At 51.7% G+C, this 20,937-nt stretch overlaps 1 protein-coding gene across 1 annotated transcript in view; it reads right to left on the bottom strand.

Moving 5' to 3' along the window:
* The window catches only part of LOC111161601 (carbohydrate sulfotransferase 8), a 62,916-nt gene extending 43,167 nt beyond the window's left edge, over nucleotides 1-19,749 (bottom strand). Inside the window, exon 1 of the mRNA XM_022525358.1 lies at nucleotides 19,620-19,749. Within this exon, the coding sequence (XP_022381066.1) occupies nucleotides 19,620-19,749 (130 nt within the window). The remainder of the gene's footprint in view (nucleotides 1-19,619) is intronic.
* Nucleotides 19,750-20,937: the final 1,188 nt, after the last annotated feature.

The following is a 20,937-nucleotide window of genomic DNA, read 5'->3' as shown; positions in this document are numbered from 1 at the left end:
AGATCTACAGAATCAGAATCTGGATCTCCACAGGGGATCCAAGTGATCTGTAGTTACACTGAAGCCGGAGAAACACTCTTCCAAATCCATTGGCTTTCATGCTTGCTTGTGGCCCGAGGGGCTCTCCCAGAGATTCAGATTTGCTTGGTTCAGGGAGCAGCTCAGACATCAGGCTCTAATGGCCTGATTAACAAGCACTACGTATGTAGCAGCTGCCTCTCCCGGTTCCAGGTGGATGGAAGCTGAACGCCCTCGTCAGGCTCTGCACTCCCCAGGTAGGCTCCATGGGGATTCTGCAGCTCAAAATAACTGGCAGGTTCAAAACCCCAGTCCCAGTCTCTCCAGCAGTAATAACCTGAACTGTCTGGGTTTTGCTAGGTCGCTGCATGCCCCAAGGAATGGAGACCCCAGGGAGGGAGGGGAAGCAACTGCTTTGCCCACATGTCTGCCCCTCCACGTGTGGTGGCATTTGAGACAGTGCCTCAGAGACGGCCGGGGTGGGGGCCTAACTGCTGACCTGTACTCGGGGCGGCTCCCAAGCACCAGGGCCTGCCAGGAGGGGGGCCCAATTGTCATTCCTACACGATGGCGAGCAGATACTAGATGGGGCATGTCCGCAGAGCCCCATGGGCTGGAAGAAGCCGCAAGCAGCCAGTGAAACATTATTTCACCCATCTGCTGAACTCCACTGCGGTTCTGGAAACAGCAGGGAGCACTGCCAGCCTCCAGACCCCCTGCATGGGGCAGGGATGGTGACAGGTAACCTAACCTGTGACAGGTAACCAATGTTGGGCTCAGGTCACATGGCTGGCCAGTCTCCACTGATGCTGTTTTTGAAGGGGGCACAAACTAGGCCCCGAGCTTATAGCACGTCCCTCTAAACAAAGATAGACAGACAGCTGGGGGAGAGAGGGACGGATACACAGGCAGCGTGAAGGGGCCGAGGGTGACCAGGGCAAGAGCCGGGCAGGGTCCCAGCACCCTTGCTGTGGTTGGGGGAGTCCCGAGACTGGGGCAAGGAGCCTCCCCTCTCCAGCTTCCTTTGCCCTCAACGTGGTTCCCACTGAGGATGACGTGTTTCCACTCAGGCTGCTGCAGGACAGACTGCCGTCATGCCTGTAAGGTCGGAGAGTGAGGCCCAACGTCACATGCCACCTTGATATCTGGTAGAGTTGGGAGGCCCTCAGAGAGTTCCAGTGTAAGTTCTCTCTCCGCTCCTGCACGTGAGGTCCCATAGCCAAACACGCGTCCTCATCAAGGGGACCATGCATGGTTCCCGCTTATCTGAGCACAGGGGTCAAATGCCCTGCCAGCCCACAGAATTCTTCAATTAAAGCCAATGACATCTTCCCGTGAGAACCGGGTAGCACCCCTCCCCCACCCCAAACTACTAGCCTGCTTCTGACGGCCCCTGCTTTTTACTCCCCCTGGGACCCTGAGCGCCATGGGCCATCCACCTCCCCATGTGACACATGTGACACGTGTCTGTCCCATGCTGAATTGTTGGCCATCCCATAACCTGGTGGGAATCCCTCTGTCACCAGTGAGGCAAACAGAAGGTGATTAAACAAGCACCCAGCCCTGGAAGTGGGGCTACCTACCGTGAGAGGGGTCAGGGCAGAGGCTCTTGGGATACACGTTATACTTCCCGGGCTCAGCCATATTTTAAAATAAAGTCCAAAGTTTATTACAATCCTGGAGTTCCGGTGTTTCCAGCACCAACACCCCTCCCTGTCACCAGTAACCCCAAGCCCCTGGCCCAGGCCCCACCTGACAGACTTCGACTCCCTTAGACTTCTTAACCCCAATTTCTGTCCCCCGTCTGAACTTCCACATCATCTCGGTTCTGAAACCCCCGAAAAACGAGGGCTTCTGATTATTTTTAAAGACTTACAAGTATTTATCTACCTACTGCCAACGTATTATCTTACCATTATTTCTTGCCTCCCACTCTCGCAGGTTGAATTTTCCTCTTACGGGGGCACCTGGGTGGCTCAGTGGGTTGGGCCACTGCCTTTGGCTCGGGTCATGATCTCAGGGTCTTGGGATCAAGCCCCACATCGGGCTCTCTGCTCGGCGGGGAGCCTGCTTCCCCTGCCTCTCTGCCTGCTTATGATCTCTCTCTCTCTGTCAAATAAATAAATAAAATCTTTAAAAAAAAATTGTCCTCTTAGGGAATTACATCTATGGTCTGTCATCGAAACTAAGCCACCTCTAAGAGTGGGAGGAGCCCTGGTAACAATTACCCCTGACCACAGGTGGAAACTGGGACCGTCTCAAGCAACCTGGGCCAGCGGTCATGGATTCTGATGCCTCCCCAGAGTGCTATTTACAAGTGGCTGCAGTCCAGCTCAGCACCTTGGTCGGACCAGAGATCTCATCTCCTGTCTGGGTAGACATCATGACCCAGTCCTAGACGTAGGGGTTCTGGAATGACTGAGGGAGAAGGTTGGCAAATTCTTTCCCCAAAAAAGAAATAACAGAAGAGGAAAAAATAAAAATAGAAAATTTTTAAAACCCTACCACTTAAGAATTCTGGAAATTGACCAGAGATATAGAATATAAGAAAAAGCTTTTAGTCAAGAAGTTCTCCTAAACCTCAGGAAGAGGAGAGTAAGCCTGGGTCGGCTTCCATCGCCCCCACCCAGCTTCCCCATTGACTGAAGTTCTACCAATGTAGGGCAGGCCAGGAAGATCAAAAAATCCCATGTCCAGGAATGTTGTTGAAAATAATAATTCCAAAATCTCAGCTCTCTGAGGTTGTGATAGAGTTTGGGGGCAGCAACAGACCAGCAGACCAGACAGATATTTAAAGACAGCTCTGGGACAGGAGATCCTTAAAGTAGACTATGGATAAAGCGGCGTTTGAGGGAAATTTAGAGCGGCAATGTCTTCAAAAGGAAGGATCTTAAATCAGTCACTTGAGAAACGAGAAACTTAAGAAACTAGAAAAAGAAAAAACCCAAAGCACGCCAAAAGAAGGAAATCATGAATATTAGAATAGAGATCAGAGAAACAGAAAAGACAAAAGCAATGAAATGAAGAGTTGGTTCTTTGAAAAGAGTAACAAAATGGATAAACTTTTAGCTTGACTTGCAAACGAAAAAGAGAACACACAAATCACTAAAATCAGGAGCGAAGGAAAGAAGGAACATCATGAACGAATACAGGAGAATACTATCAGCATCTTTTTGCCAATGAATGAAACAACTTGAAAGAAATGAGTAAAGCCAGGGCACCTGGGTGGCTCAGTGGGTTAAAGCCTCTGCCTTTGGCTCAGGTCATGATCCCAGGATCTTGGGATAGAGCCCAGCATCGGGCTCTCTGCTCAGCGGGGAGCCTGCTTCCTCCTCTCTCTGCCTGCCTCTCTGCCTACTTGTGATCTCTGTCTGTCAAATAAATAAAACCGTTAGGAAAAAAAAAAAGAAATGAGTAAAGCCTTAAAAAAACATAAATTATGAAGCTGACTTAAAAAGCAGAAAATCTGAATAGACCTATAGTAAAGGAATTGAATTAGTGGTTTAAAAATCTTCCCACAAAGAAAAGTCCAGTTCCAGATGGCTTCAATGGCAAATTCTACCCAACATTTAAAGAAGAATGCCAATCCTTCACAAACTCTTCCAGAAACACAGAAGAAGTCGAGAAAATACCTCCTAATTCATGCTGAGACCTACATTAATCTGATACCAAAGCCAGACAAAGCCATCGCAAGAAAACTACAACTATTTCTCAAAAACCCCACAACACAACCCTAGTAAACTGAATCTGGCAACATATAAAACGGATTATACACCATGAGCCTGTGGGATTTATCTCAAGAACACGAGGTTGATGTATCACTGTAATACATCATATTTACAGAATAAAGGATAAAAGCACATAAGCATCTCAACAGATATAGAACAAGCATTTGACAAAACTTGACATTCATGGTAAAAACATTTTTTTTCCAACAAACTGGCAGTAGAAAAAGACTTTCTCCAAGTGGTAAAGGCCCACAAAAATCCTACAGCTCCCATTAGACTTAATGGTGAAAAATTGAAAGCTTTTCTCCCAAGATTGGAAACAAGGCAAGCAAGTCCACTCTCACCACTTCTGTTTCTTATTGTACTAGAGGTTGTAGCCAGTGCAAATAGGCAAGAAAAAAAAGGCAGCCAGATGGGAAGATGAAGTAAAATTTGCAGACAACATGACCCTGAGTCTTAAGAATCCTGGGGAATTCACACACAATTAAACTACTAGAATTAATATGTTGCAGGGTATAAGATTAATATAGTGAAATCTAATCTATTTCTATATATTAGCAATGAACATTCCTATATATTAGCAATAATATCTAACATATTAGAAATGTAATTAAGAAAACAATTCCACTCACTATGGTGATGAAAAGAATAAAATACTTAGGAAGAAATTTTAAAAAAGAAGGATGAGACTTGTCTACCGAAAACTACAAAATATTGCTAATCGGAACTAAGGAAACCTAAATAAATACAGAGGCATTCCATGTTCATGGAATGGAAGACTCAATATTCTTGATAGTTGGATTCAATGCAACAGCCATCAAAATCCCTCTAGGCTTTTTGTTGGTGGAGATGAATGAATTGTAAAATTTATGTAAACTTTGCAAAGACCCAGGATAACCAAAATGATCTTGAGAAAGAAGTAGAAAGCAAGAAGACTTATAGTTCCTGATTATAAAACTTACAAAGTTACAGCAATCGAGACATTGTACTATTGGCATAGGATGGACATAAGGCTCCACTGAATAGAATTGAGACCCTAGAGACAAACCCTTACATTTGGGCAATTTATTTTTGGCCAAAGCACCAAGGTAGTACAATGGGGAAAAGATGGTCTTCAGTAAGTGGTGCTGGGACAATTGGACAAACCATAAACCACAGCTAACAGATGAACTTAGAACATTATCTCACACAAAACATGAAAATTAACTTAAAACGAATCACGGACATAGATGTAAGAGCTAAAACTATAAACTTTTAGAGGAAATCACAGAAGAAAGTCTTTATGACCTTGGAGTTAAGCAAAGATTTCTTAGACACAACACCAACAGCATAATCCCCAAAAGAAAACAAATTGATGGAATGAACTTCTCCCAATTTAAAAACTTTTGCACTTCTAAAGACACCATCAAGAAAACAAAAAGGCAAACCACAGATAGGAGAAATCCCTTGCAAATTTAGTAAGTCCTTGGATCTACAAAATAAAGAACAACAACTTAGCAAAAAGACAAATAACTCAATTTAAAAGATGGGCAAAGATTCGAATAGACATTTCTCTAAAGACGATATCGAATGGCTAATAAGCACATGAAAATATGCTCCATATCATTAGTCTTCAGTGAGTGTAAATTAAAGCCACAATGAGGTATCACTTCACACCCACTAGAATGGCTATAATTAAAAAGACAGATCATACCCAGTGTTGATGAGGATGTGAAGTAATTGGAGCCCTCGTGCGTGGCTGGTGGAAATGGCAACGGCGCCATTTTGGAAACAGGCTGGCAGTTTCTTCAAAAATTCAACACCAATTTACGATACAGCCCCGCAATTCAACTCCTATCCACCCACCCGAGAAATGAAGACGTGCTCACAGAGAGACATGAGAGTTTCAAAGCAGCATTATTTGTAATCGCCAAAAAAAAGTACAAACAATCCAAATGCCCAGCCACTGCTGGATAGCTAAACCACGGTGCTGTGTGACTGGAAACATTAGTCGGGGTAAACAGGAATGCACTCCTGGTAGATGCCGCAACATGGGTGAATCCCGAAAACATGACGCTCAGTGAAAGAAGGCAGATGCAAAAGACTATGTATTGGAGGATTACATTTATGTGAAAAGTTCAGAAAAGGCAAATCTAGAAAGACAGAAAGCAGATCTGTGGTTGCAGGGGGGCAACGGGGAGGGGGTGCTGACCGTAAATGGGCAAAAGAGATTTGGGGAAAGGGGGCAATGGCAAGACCCTAAAACTGGATTGTGGGGATAGTTGCGCACTCTGTAAATTTATTAAAAATTGCTGAAGTGTACACTTGAACAGATTGAGTGTTAGGGCACATGAATTATATGTGAATAAAGTGGATTTTTTTTTTAAAAAGCCCTGGCTCCAGGCACCATGGCAGGCATCCCTTGGAGCTCACGGCTTCTCCTGAGTCCCTCTCATTTTCTGGCTCCAGGGATTTCTCTTTCCTTTGAAAGAAGTTTTAGGTCCTGTTTTTTCCAGGGCAGGTGGGCACACTGCCCCAGGCTGACCACACAGTCGGTATTCGCTTTCACGAAATTCTGGTATTTTCTGCTCCCCGGGGAGGGCTGCATGCATTTGCTCCCCCCTCAGTGAAGCAAATGGAAGAAATACAAACACAAACTGGCTGGATGGAGGGGTGTTCTGGCCCTGGCTGTGATTCTGCTGTTGGCTCCCTGGCCCTCTCTTTAGGACACAGAATGGAGTGGGGGGTCAAGCCACATCAATGCCTTTCCTGTTCTTTCTCCCACCAGAAGGAATCCTAGCTCAGTCCCTTAATTTACAAGCCATGATGTGGAACGAGGATCAGACATCCCAGCACTCCTGGGACACTGTGTAAGGGCCAGCTTGGAAAGGAATCGGGGTGGACACCAGGAGCTCCCCATCCCCTACTCACGGTGAGTTCTGTCTGCCCAGGGACCTCGGGGTCCTGCTCCCTGCAGAATCCCAGTGCCCAGCCAGGCTGGGGCTCAGTAAATATTTCTGAAATAACTGAGTGAAAGTGGAAAAGTGCTCCCAGCCATTAATAAACCCCCTCCCGCTGGCCTGTGGGCTTCTAATGCTTGCTCATGCTCCCTGGGAAGGGGCAAGGCCTAGCCCCTTCTTGACAGCCCCATATATTGTACACGGCTGATGAACAGACTCGGTTTAAGCCCACAAATCCTTTAATTAGGGCTGCTCCTTCTGGCTTGGTTCTGGGAAGGAACTAATTCGAGCAGCGATCACTCGACTTGAAATATTATGAACGTAATTTCATTATTTGGTCTACTCCCGTCGCGTCGGGCAAAAGGGTTACAATAACTGGTTTTGCCGAGTTCCTGCTAGAATGGCCATGCCTCATTCCTCTGTGACTGGCCTGCCCAGCCCGGAGCCCTGCCTGTGTGCGTCCCCCATCTGCCCAGGGCAGGGGGGAGCATCAGTGTGCCCTCAAGGCAGCCTGCCCCAAACTGTCCCACATGAAAGTGTTTCCCACAGGGGCAGTAAGCCCCAAGCACACGTGCCTGGACCTCAGAATTGTGTGCAAACACACTTGGGCACACACTGTGGGCAGGAGCCAGACATGTGCACACATTCACAGAGGTCCCATCCCTGCACCAGCAGACGTAGGCACGGACCAGAACGTGTCTGCAACACATGGGAAAGAAGCACGCCCCAACACCAGCATGACTGTGTGGCACAGGCCCCCAGGCTGGCCCTCCAACATGGTGTCTCAGCTCCAAGTGGCTGTCAGAGTCACTAATGAGACCCTGTGTCTTTGGGATCTCGTTTAGGCACTGCCACTTGCCGACTGTGTAACCTTGGACCAATGACTCTGCCTCTCTGTGCCTCAATTTCCCCATCTGTTAAAAAAGAGACCTGGTGCTAGGAGGCTTCAGGGAGAAGGTCCTGGTAAACGGCAGGCACTCAGCACTCATACTGTCATCGCTGCTCAGACCACATTCCCTGGTGCCAGCTCCCCAGATGCTGTCTGGATTCTCTAGAACTCTCTGGTCCCACTCACAGCCCTGGTGGCACTGTCTCTGACAAGGAGACAGCAGGGAAGAAAGAGTGCACAGTGCCCCTTGCTGGGCCACACTTGGTCCCTCACCCAGAAGACCCCAGACAGATGTGACTACCACAGACAGTATCCCAGGTAGGGAAGAAAGAAGGCCAGTGTAGCCAACCTTGCCATCACTATGGGAAACGGTATCTCCATTTCCACCCAAGCCTGCTCCACAGGAGCCCACAGTCCACTCCCAGCCCTTTGGTGAGGGGCCCACCCTTGTAGGAAGGTTTGTCCAGAAATGATCCTTTATTCACAGCACCAAAGCTTGCTGCTGTTAGTGGTGCAAATACTTGCATATGAGTAATCGTGTGTGTGAATAAAGGAAGGTTTTCATTGTGTGCCTCCGCAGACCCTGCCTCCTGGCCCTTGCCTCCCCCATGCCTCTGCTGACTAGTCACTTTCTGCCTCTCCCCCCAGGCCCCATGCTGAAATCATGACAGTTCTCTGGTGGGGCTTCAGGCCTCCCGAACCAGGCAAGGGCCCCCTCAGGACTCCAGGAGGCCACTGTTGGTCTGTCAGCACCTCGAGAGGCTCTGCCTTGACTCACTTTGGGTTTGGCTTGAGGCAAGTCCTACCAGGGCTGGGAAGAGTTCACGAGTCCCCTCCCCATCAGGCAGACCCACCACCTCTCTGTCCTGGGGCATGGGGGCTGCACAGAGAAGGCAGGAGGGGACAGTTCTCAGCCTGAGGGAGCTTTGGGATATGGGACAGACCCCCTCCTTCCTGTCCATCCAACTGGTAGGAGGTACCCGTGTGAAGTGTGGTCCAACTCTAAAACTGTCTTCTCAACTTCCAAAATTTGACTGCCACTTAAAAATCAGAAGTCCCAGAAATGTTACAGATCCCTAGCTTCTTTGGAAAAAAAATAAATCAAAGGGAGGGCCTGGGCACTCTGGGCCCACATGGCACTGAACTCTTGGCTGGAGCTGAGCAGTGGCCCAGGCCTGTCTGCTCCCCACCTCCCTCCCCCACCCAGTCTCCTATGATCTCCCCACCCTGGATGCATTTTCTGATGGATCTGGTGACCCCACACACTTTTCACCGATATCCCACCTCATCCCTGTCCCTCCTGTCCCTGTCCCTCCCCATTTCCCTCCTTCAGGGGCAGGCCAGACCCTGAGGGCAAAGGTCGAATGCATTCACAAATGACTGTGGCCTTCAACTTCTCAGGAGGAAACACATCTGGATACAAAACCAAAATGAGGAGAAAGGTTCACAAACCATCCCCCTCAATCCAACCTAGGTCGGGAACCACCTGGGCTGAGAACCACTTGGCCAGGGACTGGACCCTTGACCTGCTTTGGGCACAACCAAACTCAGGAAAGGGGAAGGGGAACTTGAACGAGGGCTAGACTGCTCTATAGGTGATCTCTGGAACCTCTGAGGAGGGCTGGGCATGCCATGGCCAGGCCTCAAGGCTGGGTGAGAAGCAGCCTCAACTTCCTGTCTGGACCCCAAGCCGTGAGAATGGGAAGAAACCCCAAAGGCTTCTTACCCCTTCCATTAGGGGCCAATGTCTATGTGGGGCTCCAAAGCAGCAGCTACGTGGGGTGGGCAATGGAACCCATTGTAGCTGGGCTACTTTTCCCATATAAAGAAAACGTTTTCAATGAGAGAACGGTCCACTGAGTTTCCCCATGATTCAAGTTAAAACTGCAGAGCCCCCCCATCCCAGAAAAGCTTTATAATGAGAACACCAACAGATAGGTAATGGGAAGCTTCTGGCCTAGATGGCGTTTACCTGAGCTCCTAACTTCCTGCAAATTATTTCAGGAGAGAGAAGACACACGCTGACCCTTAAGCCACGAGAACGGGTCACCATAAACAGGAGGGGCTAGCAGGTCAGGTGCGGTGAGAGCCCCATCGAGGCCTGACCCAAGGCATGCGGGCCTCAGCCCACCCCCAGGGCGCCCCTGATGGGCTCACCACACTGCGGGCCTGCATCGGTCTTCAGAACCAACTTTCCGGGGCTGCTGTTGTCATAACTACCACCATGACCTTTTCGGGGTTTAAAAAACCAAGAACCACCCAGTGGCCATGGAGAAGGACAGCAACCATAGCAACAGGCCCGTCCTTGGACCCTTCTGGCACAGAACCATTTCTCTGCTGCCCACATTAGCTACTTAGGCTTTCAGAAAGGTTAGAGGGCCTTCCATAAGCACATGGTAGGAGCCCACTGGACTCTTCCCCACACTGGCAATGAACATGGCATTCTGATTCACTGTGTGTGCTGAGCTCCTCTCCCACCGCAGCACAGATGTGGCTGAGGGGAAGGCAAGCCAGGCAGAGGGCCGCCCCTCGGAGCCCTGTGCCACTTTGGGACCAGAGCTCTCTCTGCCCTTCTACTCCTGCTGACAGATCTCCTGAGTTGAGTGGAGGCCTTGGCTCTGATGTCAATGACCCCCCAACTAAAGATGCCTGGTTGGTGAATGGGGTCAGGGGTTGGGGAGGGGTAGGGCCCACATGGAGGGAGAAGAAGTTCAGTTCTGGTAGTAACCCCTGAGTCTAAGTGCTCCTGGGGCTCAATGATGGTCCAGGGGCAGTCACAGCATCCCAGACCGGATGCGATTCTGGGGCATCTCACACACAGATCTCGAGCCGTCCCCCCCACCCTGGTCTCCCTTCAGTTCATTCCAGGACGGGCAGAGTGGGATAGGGGTCACACCACACCTGAGCCCCGCTCTGGGCCCGCCAAGCCGTGACTCACATCACAGGTGAACAGAGCCCGATTCACCTCCCAAGTGAGGGGGCCGGGGGAACGGTAGGCCCCTGTGGCCACACAACCCGAAACCAGGGTTTCCGTGAGCCAGCACTTAGCCCCCGCCCAGGCCCAGACACAATAGGAGACCCAGTTTTCCAGCATGACTGTAATTTCAGAAGGAGGCTTTGTGTGGGCCTTATTAGCTAAGCCAACAGAAAAGCCTTGGGGCTGGAGTCAGGGTGTCCGGCTGCTGCTGGGTGTCAGCAAGAAATGCACTTTGAGGAAATGGCAGAAAAACATCAGAATATATAAGAAAAGTAGACTGTGACATCAACCAGTAGCAACAGGCAAGGAGGGCAGGGTGAGACAAGGAGGGGCTTTGCAGTCAGGCCCATCTGGGTTCAAATCCTGGCTGGGGCCACTCTGGCTGTGGGACTTTGGGCCACCCACTTACCCTCTCTGAGTCCCAGCTGAGGACAATTGTTTTGACTCCCACGGTGGAGAAAAAAGGGAAGGTGCCAGGGTCGGTGCCAAGCGCCAAGGAACGTGACTCTCACAACGTTTCACGCACATGGAAGCTTAATTACACGGTCTCATTTAAAAATTAACAAACACATGTGTGGGGGACTGTGGCTTTCTAAGCCACGTTCGTCCAGGACCCGGTTAGACCCACGCAGTGACCCCATCTCCTATTCTTACCATTTCCCTTTAATTCCTTTAAAACCGAAGTCTTGCTCTTACTGGAACAGAACCGGTGCCCCAATGTTCCATTCTGCTCTCCTTTTTAATCTCCCCCCCCCCCCAGGAACCTTTAGCATTACAATTCTGGGACCGTTTTCTATTAATATCAATTTCCAGATTACAGTGATATGATGTCTGTTTCCTAATTTAATTAGGTGATTCCTGTTATTAGTTCCTCTATGTTCATTATTTTTCATTTAGCCTATTTTAACGCACCATAGGAAAGTGAGATTCTGGCTGGAGACCCCTGGGGTGTCTTCTGCAGGGATGAGGGGAGTGTTTGAGGCCAAAATCAGAGAAACAGATGCTGAGGAGCTGCGGGCCAGGTGTGCCACTGAGAATGGCCCCATTGCAGTGAGAGAGGGTGGGGACAGGGAAATTCCTGCTGTAGAGACAGGGCCCATAGAGCCTCCCAGGCCTCAGGGCAGCAGGAGGGTCCTTCAGGAACCCCACCCCCCAAAAGAAGACTCCAGCCAGCACCCCAGAGTCCACCAAACCAGTGGGCTCCAGGAGCCCGCACTTGAGGGCTATGTGTTCGGACACTGCCCTGCCCTTTCCGGCACCTTTTGCCTGACTACCACGTGGAGGATCCGTCTTCATCCCTATTGCCCCCAGCACTTCCAGGGGGCAGCCTTCACCCCAGAGTCTAAGTCAGCAATACTCCAGAATGAGCACAGAACGCGGTGTGAGTGGTACCCCCTGAAATACGCAGACTCTGCCTCCATACGCCCACCCCGTCAAGGAGGGCTTGGCCATCACACCCCTGGGCTTCTGGCCACGTGGGTTTCTAATCTTGCAATGGCTGAGCCCACGGGTTTCCTTCTTTCTGCCGGCACAGTGATGACTGGGAGGCCCCAGCTCACTACCACCCTGTGGCCCCAGAAGGAACCCCTCAGAGCTGCTCTGGAGATTACAAGGATGAAAGGGGGGGGGGGCGCCAAGAAGTCCCCAAAGGCCACACTTGTAAGGAGACCATTACGAGGATCCTGCCCCATGGCCCTGACTTTGAGCCCGGTGCCTTCTGTGATGAGGAGCGTGCTCTCCAAAGACTAGGAGGAAACTCAGCAGGTGCTTTTACCTCGAGTAGAATTTCCTTTGCTGTGGTCACAGAAAAGCAAGGTGCGGGAGAGTGAGGCGGCCCTCACGAGCCCTCGGCGCTGTGTGGCCAAACAGTCTGAAGACGCTTGCAGGTGTGTTGTTCAGAAACACCGGGTTCTGGGAGTCCCAGCCCTGTTGATTCCGCAGTGTTATATTACCAGCTACTTAACGGGATGGATCACTGCAATTACATGTCACTTCTGATATTCACAGTCACAACAAGGATGTGTCAGCTTCGCAAGGTTTGTAGAAAATATATATGGCGCTCTGCAATGCTGGTGGGAACTGGTCTCGGGAAACAGACTCAGGAGAACTCCAATAAATCCCACCTACCCGGGGAAAGCAGATGGCTCCACAGAAATGGGGGCTGGGGGAGCAGGGAATCTGGCTCCCCTGGCCCAGAAAGAGTGTGAGCATACATGCCCTGGTGCCGGTGGGCTGTCCCTGCCCTGGGGCCAGTGGGGGGAAGAGGAGGGTCAGCCACCACGCTTCTGTTCATGCCATTAACCTCACATAAGTGAGCTATGGATCGCCGCTCGGCAGTCACGTCTGCTGCCTCGGCCCACCCGGCCCACTCTGGCCTGGCTGTGCTCTTAGGGCTCCAAGGGGACATCCCTGGGCCAAGAGTTGCTGTAGAAACAAGACGCATGAGCCAAGTGTGGGTTCAGTACTGGCTCAGGCAGGGCTATGTGTCCCCGGTAACCATGGGACCAGGAGTGAGGGCCGCGCTTTCTCCGGCCAGCACATCCCTGCCTCCAGGGGACCGAAGCAGGAGCCCTCAACAGCAGTTCTCGGCCCCTGGGCAGTGGAATTCTGGCTCTGCGGATTTGCAGCTGGGAGAAACTAGGCAAGAGGCGCAAGGGCATGCACACTGCAGAGAGACCCCAAGCTCCAAGCGAGTCTCACCCAAACCTACTTCACTGCTTCCATGGCAGGTGTACACCCGGTGGCCTCTTGGGCGCTCCAGAAGACAAACATGCCACCCACAGCTCCCCTTCTCCAGGCAGCCCTCCTGGCTCCTCCAGCCACGACTCTGCCCTCAGGCATAGGACACAGAAGAAGTGAATGTGAGGCCTGAGAGCAGAGAGGCTGGAGGGGGAGGGGCTTTCTGTGTCTCCTGCTTGTTCCTAGAGTCTGTGAGTCTGGAGTTCAGGGTGGAGGACTGACAGAGCAGCTCTGCCCAGCAACTCAGATGCCACCTGCCTAAAATAGAACACGCGGTCTCCAGCCCCCTCCCCCAAACCGCTCCCCATCTGGCGTGTCTGCCTCAGTGAGTGGTAGACCCATCCCAATCTGTCAGAGCCAGCAGCCCTACTCACCCTCATCACCGTCCCACTCTGTGTTGCTGACTCTGCCCGGACCCCCTGAATCCACGCTCTCCGGGCTCTGCCTCCCCAGATCCTGCCTTCTCTCCTGCATTGCTCTGAACCTGCCACTGGGTTCCCTGTGCTCTTGTCCCCTCCTGTGCTCCTGGTCACAGCTCCAGATGTGAGCCTTCTAACAGCCACCCCCACCTCAGGGGCTCCCCTCGGCCTGTAGTGAAGGCTCGCTCCTCTGAGAGGCTCCAAGGGAGGGCTTGTGGGCCCCAGGACTGGCTGTGTCTGCAGCACGAGGCTAGACCCCCAGGTCACACTGCGGCCCCTGATTCACTGGGAATTCCTCCCATGCCAAACTCCAACATGCCTCCAAATCTTGATCCAGGCTCTCTCTGCCCGGGCTCTGCTCTGGGGCCAGGGGAGGCAACATGGAGCATTACCGTTGTTAGGAGGGAAGCAGGTGCATGTCGACAGCCTGCTGCCCAAGGACAAATCCCAGTTCCGAAACCCAAAGCTGTGTGGTCTCGGGCATGGCTCTTAACCTCTCTGATCTCAATAGTCTCATCTGTCAGATGGCGTAATAGTGCTTAACTCATGGGTTTAAAAGCATTCAGGGAGTACTAAATACCTGTAAAGTGCCGGGTACAGTGCCCAGCATGCAGCGAATAACACATTAAGAACAGTGCCGCTGTGTGCCCACTGGGCGGCTGTCCAACACTTTGTCTGTAAACAGGAATAATCAGTTGTTCACAGAATTGTATGTACTGGGGCACCTCGGTGGTGCAGCTGGTTAAGTGTCTGACTCTTGATTTTGGCTCAGGTCGCGATCTGAGGGTTGTGAGATCGAGGCCCATATAGGGCTCCACGCTCAGTAGGGAGTCTGCTTCTCTCTCTCTCTCTCTCCAGCTCTCAAATAAATAAATCTTTAAAAAACAAAACAAAACAAAAACACAAACAAGAATTATACGTATTAAAACATACAAAGTGCCTGGCCTAGGGTCTGACACATGGTAAAAAGCAGATTATTACCCTCATCCTTGAATGTCGTTGTGCTGTGGAAGGAATGCCCCGGGAAGACTGTTGCTGACGAGGTCACTGGTGGCTGTCCAGTCCCTTTGTCTGCACTAGGGGCCCCTGAACCCCTGCTGTCACTGTGGTTGCCTCCGTCCTCGACACCCCTATATAATCCCCAAACCCAGCTCCACCATTCACAATTCCATGGCTCCAGGAAAGCCAAGAGCTCACGTCTCTGAAACATGGGGTGTCCCCGCTTTAAGAAAACTCACTCTAGGGGAAAAAAAGTAAAGAAGGAAAGAAAAAAGACCTATTTATAGTGTGTTAGCAACAGAATCTGTATCATAAGGTCATGGTTTTTTATTTGCCAATGAATAAACCAATCAATCCACCATCACTTTGGCTGCATGGGTCACTAACAACAACTCACCTTGCCCCATTAAAACAAAATCCATCCCACTTAAAAGAATGAAGGAGGAGGGGCACCTGGGTGGCTCGACGTTAACCACCTGCCAGAGTCCTGGGATCAAGCCCCACATCAGCATCGGGCTCTCTGCTCAGCGGGGAGTCTGCTTCTCCCTCTGCCTGTTGCTCCCCCTGCTTGTGTTCCCTCTCTCACTGTCTCTCGCTGTCAAATAAATAAATAAATTCTTAAAAAAAAAAAAAAAGAATGAAGGAGGAATGATAAACTCTCAACACCGCATTGTGCAGTTGCAGCCCTGAATGAACGGATGGATCCGGGGGCTCCAGCAGTGGCTAACGGGTGTCACAAGAGAGAGCCAGGCAGATGTGCGCCTCCTGATGGAAGAACATAGAATCACACGTGCATCCCCCAAAAAGAAAAGAGGAGCACCTGGGTGGGTCGCTTGGTTAAGTGTCTGCCTTTGGCTTGGGTCATGAGCCCGGGGTCCTCGGATAGAGCCCCACATCGGGCTCCCTGCTCAGCGGAGAGTCTGCTTCTCCCTCTCCCTCTGCCTTCCCCTCCACTCCACTCATGCATGCCCGCAGGCACGTTTTCTCTCTAATAAGTAAAATCTCCAAAAGAGAAAAGAAAATCCCCCAAACCCATATCTGATCAAGCTGCTAGATTTGCTTAACTTACAGGAAATACAAAGAGCACAAAACAATGTTAAAATACACCAAACAGGGCACCTGGGTGGCTCAGTGGGTTAAAGCCTTTACCTTCGGCTCAGGTCATGATCTCAGGGTCCTGGGATCGAGCCCCGCATCGGCTTCTCTGCTCAGTGGGGAGCCTGCTTGCTCCAATCTCTCTGCCTGCCTCTCTGCCTACTTGTGATCTCTGTCTGTCAAATAAATAAATAAAATCTTAAAAAAAAAATACACCAAACACATACGATCAACAAAAACCCCAACGGGGAGAAACTCAGCAGGACCTGGGACCAAGTTTCCTCTAATAAAGAGCAAGAGAAAAACAAAGGTTAGGAGAGAATCCTACACATTGAAAGAGACTTAGAAGACTCGACCACCAACTGCAATGTGTAAGCTTAATCTGGATCCTGGATAAAACAAAGTGGAAATAAGGGTATTGATAATATTTGTGATGCAACTAGAAATTTGAACACTGGATATTGGGTGATATTAAAGAATCGTCAGATGTTTAAAAAAAAAAGAATTCTTATCTCTCTTTTTTTAAAGAATTCTTATCTCTTAAAAAAAGCAATACATTGTAGTATTTATGGCTGAACTGACATGTTATCTGGTATATGCTTCAAAAGTCAGGAGGAGGAAGGTGCCAGTGGCTGTGGGCGTGGGCAGCCCCATGACAGAGCCCGCTGGTGCCTGGAGCCCGGAGCTCGTCAGATCTACTCTGTGTGTGTTCCAAACCCTCCATAATAAAAAGTTCATAAAGAAAGGCCACTCATAAAATTTCAGTCTGCCCAGCCACACGTCTGGAGTCTGTCTTCTGTATCCCCAGGGCTAGCAGGATGTATTACTCCTGGTTCTGGTCTGTTCTCTGCATCTTGTACATTAAGAAGGAGCAAGCCTAGTCTCCTGGGTCAGGGTGTGAATTTCCTGAGGCCTCGGGGCCTGGCAATATTGGAGACTGGAAAATAATTGGATACGTGAATTCTCTGTTACACACGACACACCAAAATCTCATTTTAGGTGAGAGATAGGTTAACCAGCAGCTATTCACATTCCAGAAAGTTTGACTGATTTAAAATATAGCAAACATTTTTTAAAAATGGCTTAATTTACAAAAGTTGGCAAGCCCATAAGATTGCATCTGATGCACCAGTCAGGTGAGGTTTGCTGACTGGTCCCTGAGAAGTTCACATGCTATTAACACCTAATGACTGCCCGAGAGAAAACTGAGCAGCACAAGCAACCAAAGGCTCCTTCTCCCACTCTCAGGCTTGTTTCTGGATCTTCACCTGCCCACCCTCCCCTGCCCACCCTGGTCAACGCCACCAACGGTGGCTCCCAGACCTTGAGTTCCAAGGGAAGTTGCTGACGCTATGAAAGCCCTAGTAGCCCATGCGGAATTTCCCTCTCCAGGCGGCATCCCCAATGGCCTTCCCCAATCTGTTTGACAGGGCAGCCTCCTGACTTTGTACCTCCCACCAGCAGAAATCCACAGGGAGAAGGCTTGTCCAGGCCCCTGGGGCCACCCACGCATGCAACTGGATACATACACTTTGTAAGCACTGGTTTCCAACAGATAAATGTAATCAAGGTTTATATGCTCAGAGAAGCCAACAGGATGGGATTGTTTCACTTGAAAGATCAGAAGAAAATTGTAACTAATGTTGTGGAAAATTACTTTGATATTGCTTTCTTGGTACCGAATCACAATTAGGCTTCTGTGAGAAGTACAGGGAAAGAATAAATGAATAGTAACAAATCAACACAAACAGCCTGTGTCAGGAACACTTTGCTCAGGGAAAGTAACATAAGCATTACTTAAAGTTTTATGACTGTGTTTGATGTGATTTACGTAGACCGTCAAGGTTGCCCATCCCCGGTCACGTGGCGCAGGTGGTCCAGCTCCATTTACACCATTACACCCACCTGCCTCAAGCCCCAGGTATGCTCCTTGCACCAGTCAGCCACGCCCATGCCGTCCCCACGGCAGGGAGAAATACGCACCGAAGCTTCGTGGCACTCCCCACGCCCTGCGGAGGCTCGGAGCTCCTTCCCCAGCTCGCCACTCCACCCTGGAAATCGCAGAGGTCCTCCGGGGTTTGGCCCCACGAGTAATGGAGAAGATCCACAGGCCATGCGCAGGTGCAGCTGGCCGGGGGCGCATGCGCAGGGACAGCCGGCTGGCATGAGGGGCCGGAAGTCACAAAGCGCAAGCGTTCTGCTTTGCCGGCTGACTGTCATGGCGGGGTGCGGGTCCGGGCCACCAGGCCCCAGCTCTGCCCAGGGATATAGCATCTCCCTACAGTGTACCACAGCTGAGTGCATGACCCCTGGCCAGACGGACGCCATTCACAGACACGGGCCTTCTCTCCCAGGCTCATCCCACAGAACGCAGACCCTGAACACAAGGACCCGCTGCCCGTGCGTGCACCGCAACCACACAACACACACCAAAATGGGCACCACAGTTCCAGGGGTCACCCTGAGGATACACTATTTACCCCAAGCGACGTTTAAGGGCCCTTGTTCAGCACAGATAACCCTACACCTAGGGGGTCTGATCTCAGCCCGCCTGATAGCCCTACCCTACAGGGCCAGGTTCTGCTGCCACAGGGCCACCAGCTACTCTAAAGCTCACATGGGGCTGTAAAGTCCCCACAGAGGAGCCAGCTCAGAAGCAAGCAGTATCCTTGCTTCTCCACAAGCTGGGAAGAACCTAAACCCGCTTCTGACAGCCACTATCCCTGAGGGCCTGGCCCAGGCATGAGTCAGTCCCAGTGACTCACCTGCTGTCTCCTGGGGTCCCACCACCTTGGCCACCTCTTGCTGATTCTTGATGAAAGAGTGAACTCATCCGCCTCCCCACCTGGGGCCTCTGGTAGCAGCTGCCAGGCCTCATTCTAGCCTCCTGGTGCTCCTTCTGACTTTCCATCTGATGCCTACAGGCCTTCAGTCTGTGCGTAGGATGGCTGAGCCAGCCAGAGCTGAGAAGGGGGCTGTAGGCCCAAGTACCTGGGCCCCCCCTTTCTGAGGGCCAGGTGCCCTATGCAGGGCCCTGCTCTTCTGCAAACTGGTGCAGGAATTTATCTGCCTAAGCCCACAGTCTCTACTCGTCTTCCATATTGTCTGTGTCCTGGAGCACACGGGTATCTTCACAGACTTCCCCACTAAAGGTCCCAGGCCCGCCACTGAGAGATGAGTGGGGGCTGGGTCTCAGCATGAGGCTCCTTGCCTGAGCTCCCCCTCTCCATATCCTGCCCACCTGAGGCTCCAGAACCATCCCTTCCACTTTCTCTTCCACCTGTCCTCAGCAGATCTCTGCAAATCAGGAGGGGCGCTCCCCTCCATGGCTCACGAGGGACACGTGGGATGCAGGCAGCATGTGGATGCCAGCAGGAGCAATCTCAGCCTCACAAAGGCAGGAGGTACCTTGACCCCCTCTGCCCAGGCCAAAGGGCCTGGATTCGAGGGGTCCCAGGGCTGGCAGAGAAGCAGAGTCCCATGGAGGGGCATGAGCTCAAGGAGAAGTCATTCACCCTCTGATATCCCAGACCACATGGGAGAGACCACCCAGAGATGGCAGAATTCTCCTTAAGCCTCAGCTTCACCAAAGGCAACAAGTGGATGAGAGCCTGGCTATCATTTCAAGAGGAGGGCACGGGCCAGAGACCACAGGCTAGAGGCCAGAGGCTGATGCCCGCCAGGAGAAGGTCAGGCCCCCTCCTCTGCCTGCCGGGGCTCTGGGCACAGACTAGGCACCAGGGCAGCCACGGAGGCCTGCCCTTTGGACAGGAAAGCTGGGGTGCCCGGGCAGCAGGGCCCAGCGCAGGGGCTCACCTGGCAGCTGCCGAGGGGCGAGCTCCGTGGGGTCCTGCAGGCTGATGAAGAGGAGGAGGCCTGCGGCTCCGAACAGCAGGATGGATGAGAACATGCAGGCCAGCCGCATGGTTCCGGCTCGTGCGGTCATCCGGGGCTTGCTCCGGGGTCACCTCTCGGGTGTGGGAGGTGCGTTCTTCCTTCATCGTCCACACCATGCATCCATCAGGGCACGGTCTACGGGGCAGACGGGGAGAAAGAGGGTCCATCACCGAGACACAAGACATCCCGTGCAGGCTGAGGCCCCAGTCACTGCCTGCGACCAAGCATGATCCCCGACCCCTCCGTCCTTTAGAACTTACTCAGGCATTTCCCTTCCACTTTTCCAACCCCAGGAGGCTGAGGGAGGTCTAGTCACCACCTGTGGCTGGGACACCAGCTTCCCAGCAGGGTCTCCTGTATTTGCACCCCCAGAAAAACCAGGGGGATACTCTCTGGACTCTGCCTGGGGGAGCCCAGGGTGGGCTCCCAGAGACCCACAGCCAGTATCAGCCCCTGCACTGTCCAGGCACTCCGAGCTTCCAGAAGAACTGGTGTCCCTATAGGTCCCTATAGGGGGTCTAGGTACAGGCCCAGCAATTTGGGTCCTTGTCCCTTACAAGTGGCCTGGTGGACAGAGAATCTCTTGGATCTCTCTGCCCTGGCTCCTCTCTGCAGGGTGTTGGGGACAAGTATCCCTACAGATGCTTTGGGAAGGCGCCTCCCAGGCCCAGAGGCTGCCAGGGGCAGAGAATCCCCCACCTGGTGGCTGCTCTCACCAGCCAGGGCTGTGTCTCCCTGACAGATGGGTGGGCTAGCAGAACAGAGACCCCACCGGCTAGTCAGCTCTGTCACAGGGAACTGAAGCTCTGGCCAGACCAAGCTACTCCCATGCTTGAGGCCCTCGGGCCTGGAGCTGAGGCAGCCAGACCCACATTTGACAGATCCCAGGCTCAGAGGCAGGTGACAACCTCCCTTGTGTTCCTGCCGATGGGCACCCGTCACCGCCGACCCAGAGCGTGCCCAGGTGACTTGCCCCTCACCCCGGTTCCTCCTGAAGGGCAGAGCCAGAAACGCCAAACACCCCATATACCAACGAGTGACTCCAACTGGGCCAGGCTGTGGGTCAAGATGGGGGCAGCCCGAGGCCATTTGCTCATAGGAAGGAGGTAAGATCCTGCAGTGGGGTGTGACATGGGTGGAGTGGAACAGGTGCTGAAGAGGGATTTGCACAGGAGGTCATGCTGGACGGGCAGGGATTTCAGAACCCTCCCCCCCCCACCTTTAGAGAAAGGCCGCT

This window comes from Enhydra lutris, unplaced genomic scaffold, assembly GCF_002288905.1.
Source record: "Enhydra lutris kenyoni isolate GAN:26980312 unplaced genomic scaffold, ASM228890v2 scaffoldscaffold85, whole genome shotgun sequence".
In the NCBI taxonomy this organism is placed as follows: Eukaryota; Metazoa; Chordata; class Mammalia; order Carnivora; family Mustelidae; genus Enhydra; species Enhydra lutris.
The sequence above is the reverse complement of the archived record's forward strand: the minus strand, read 5'-3'. Positions and strand labels throughout refer to the sequence as shown.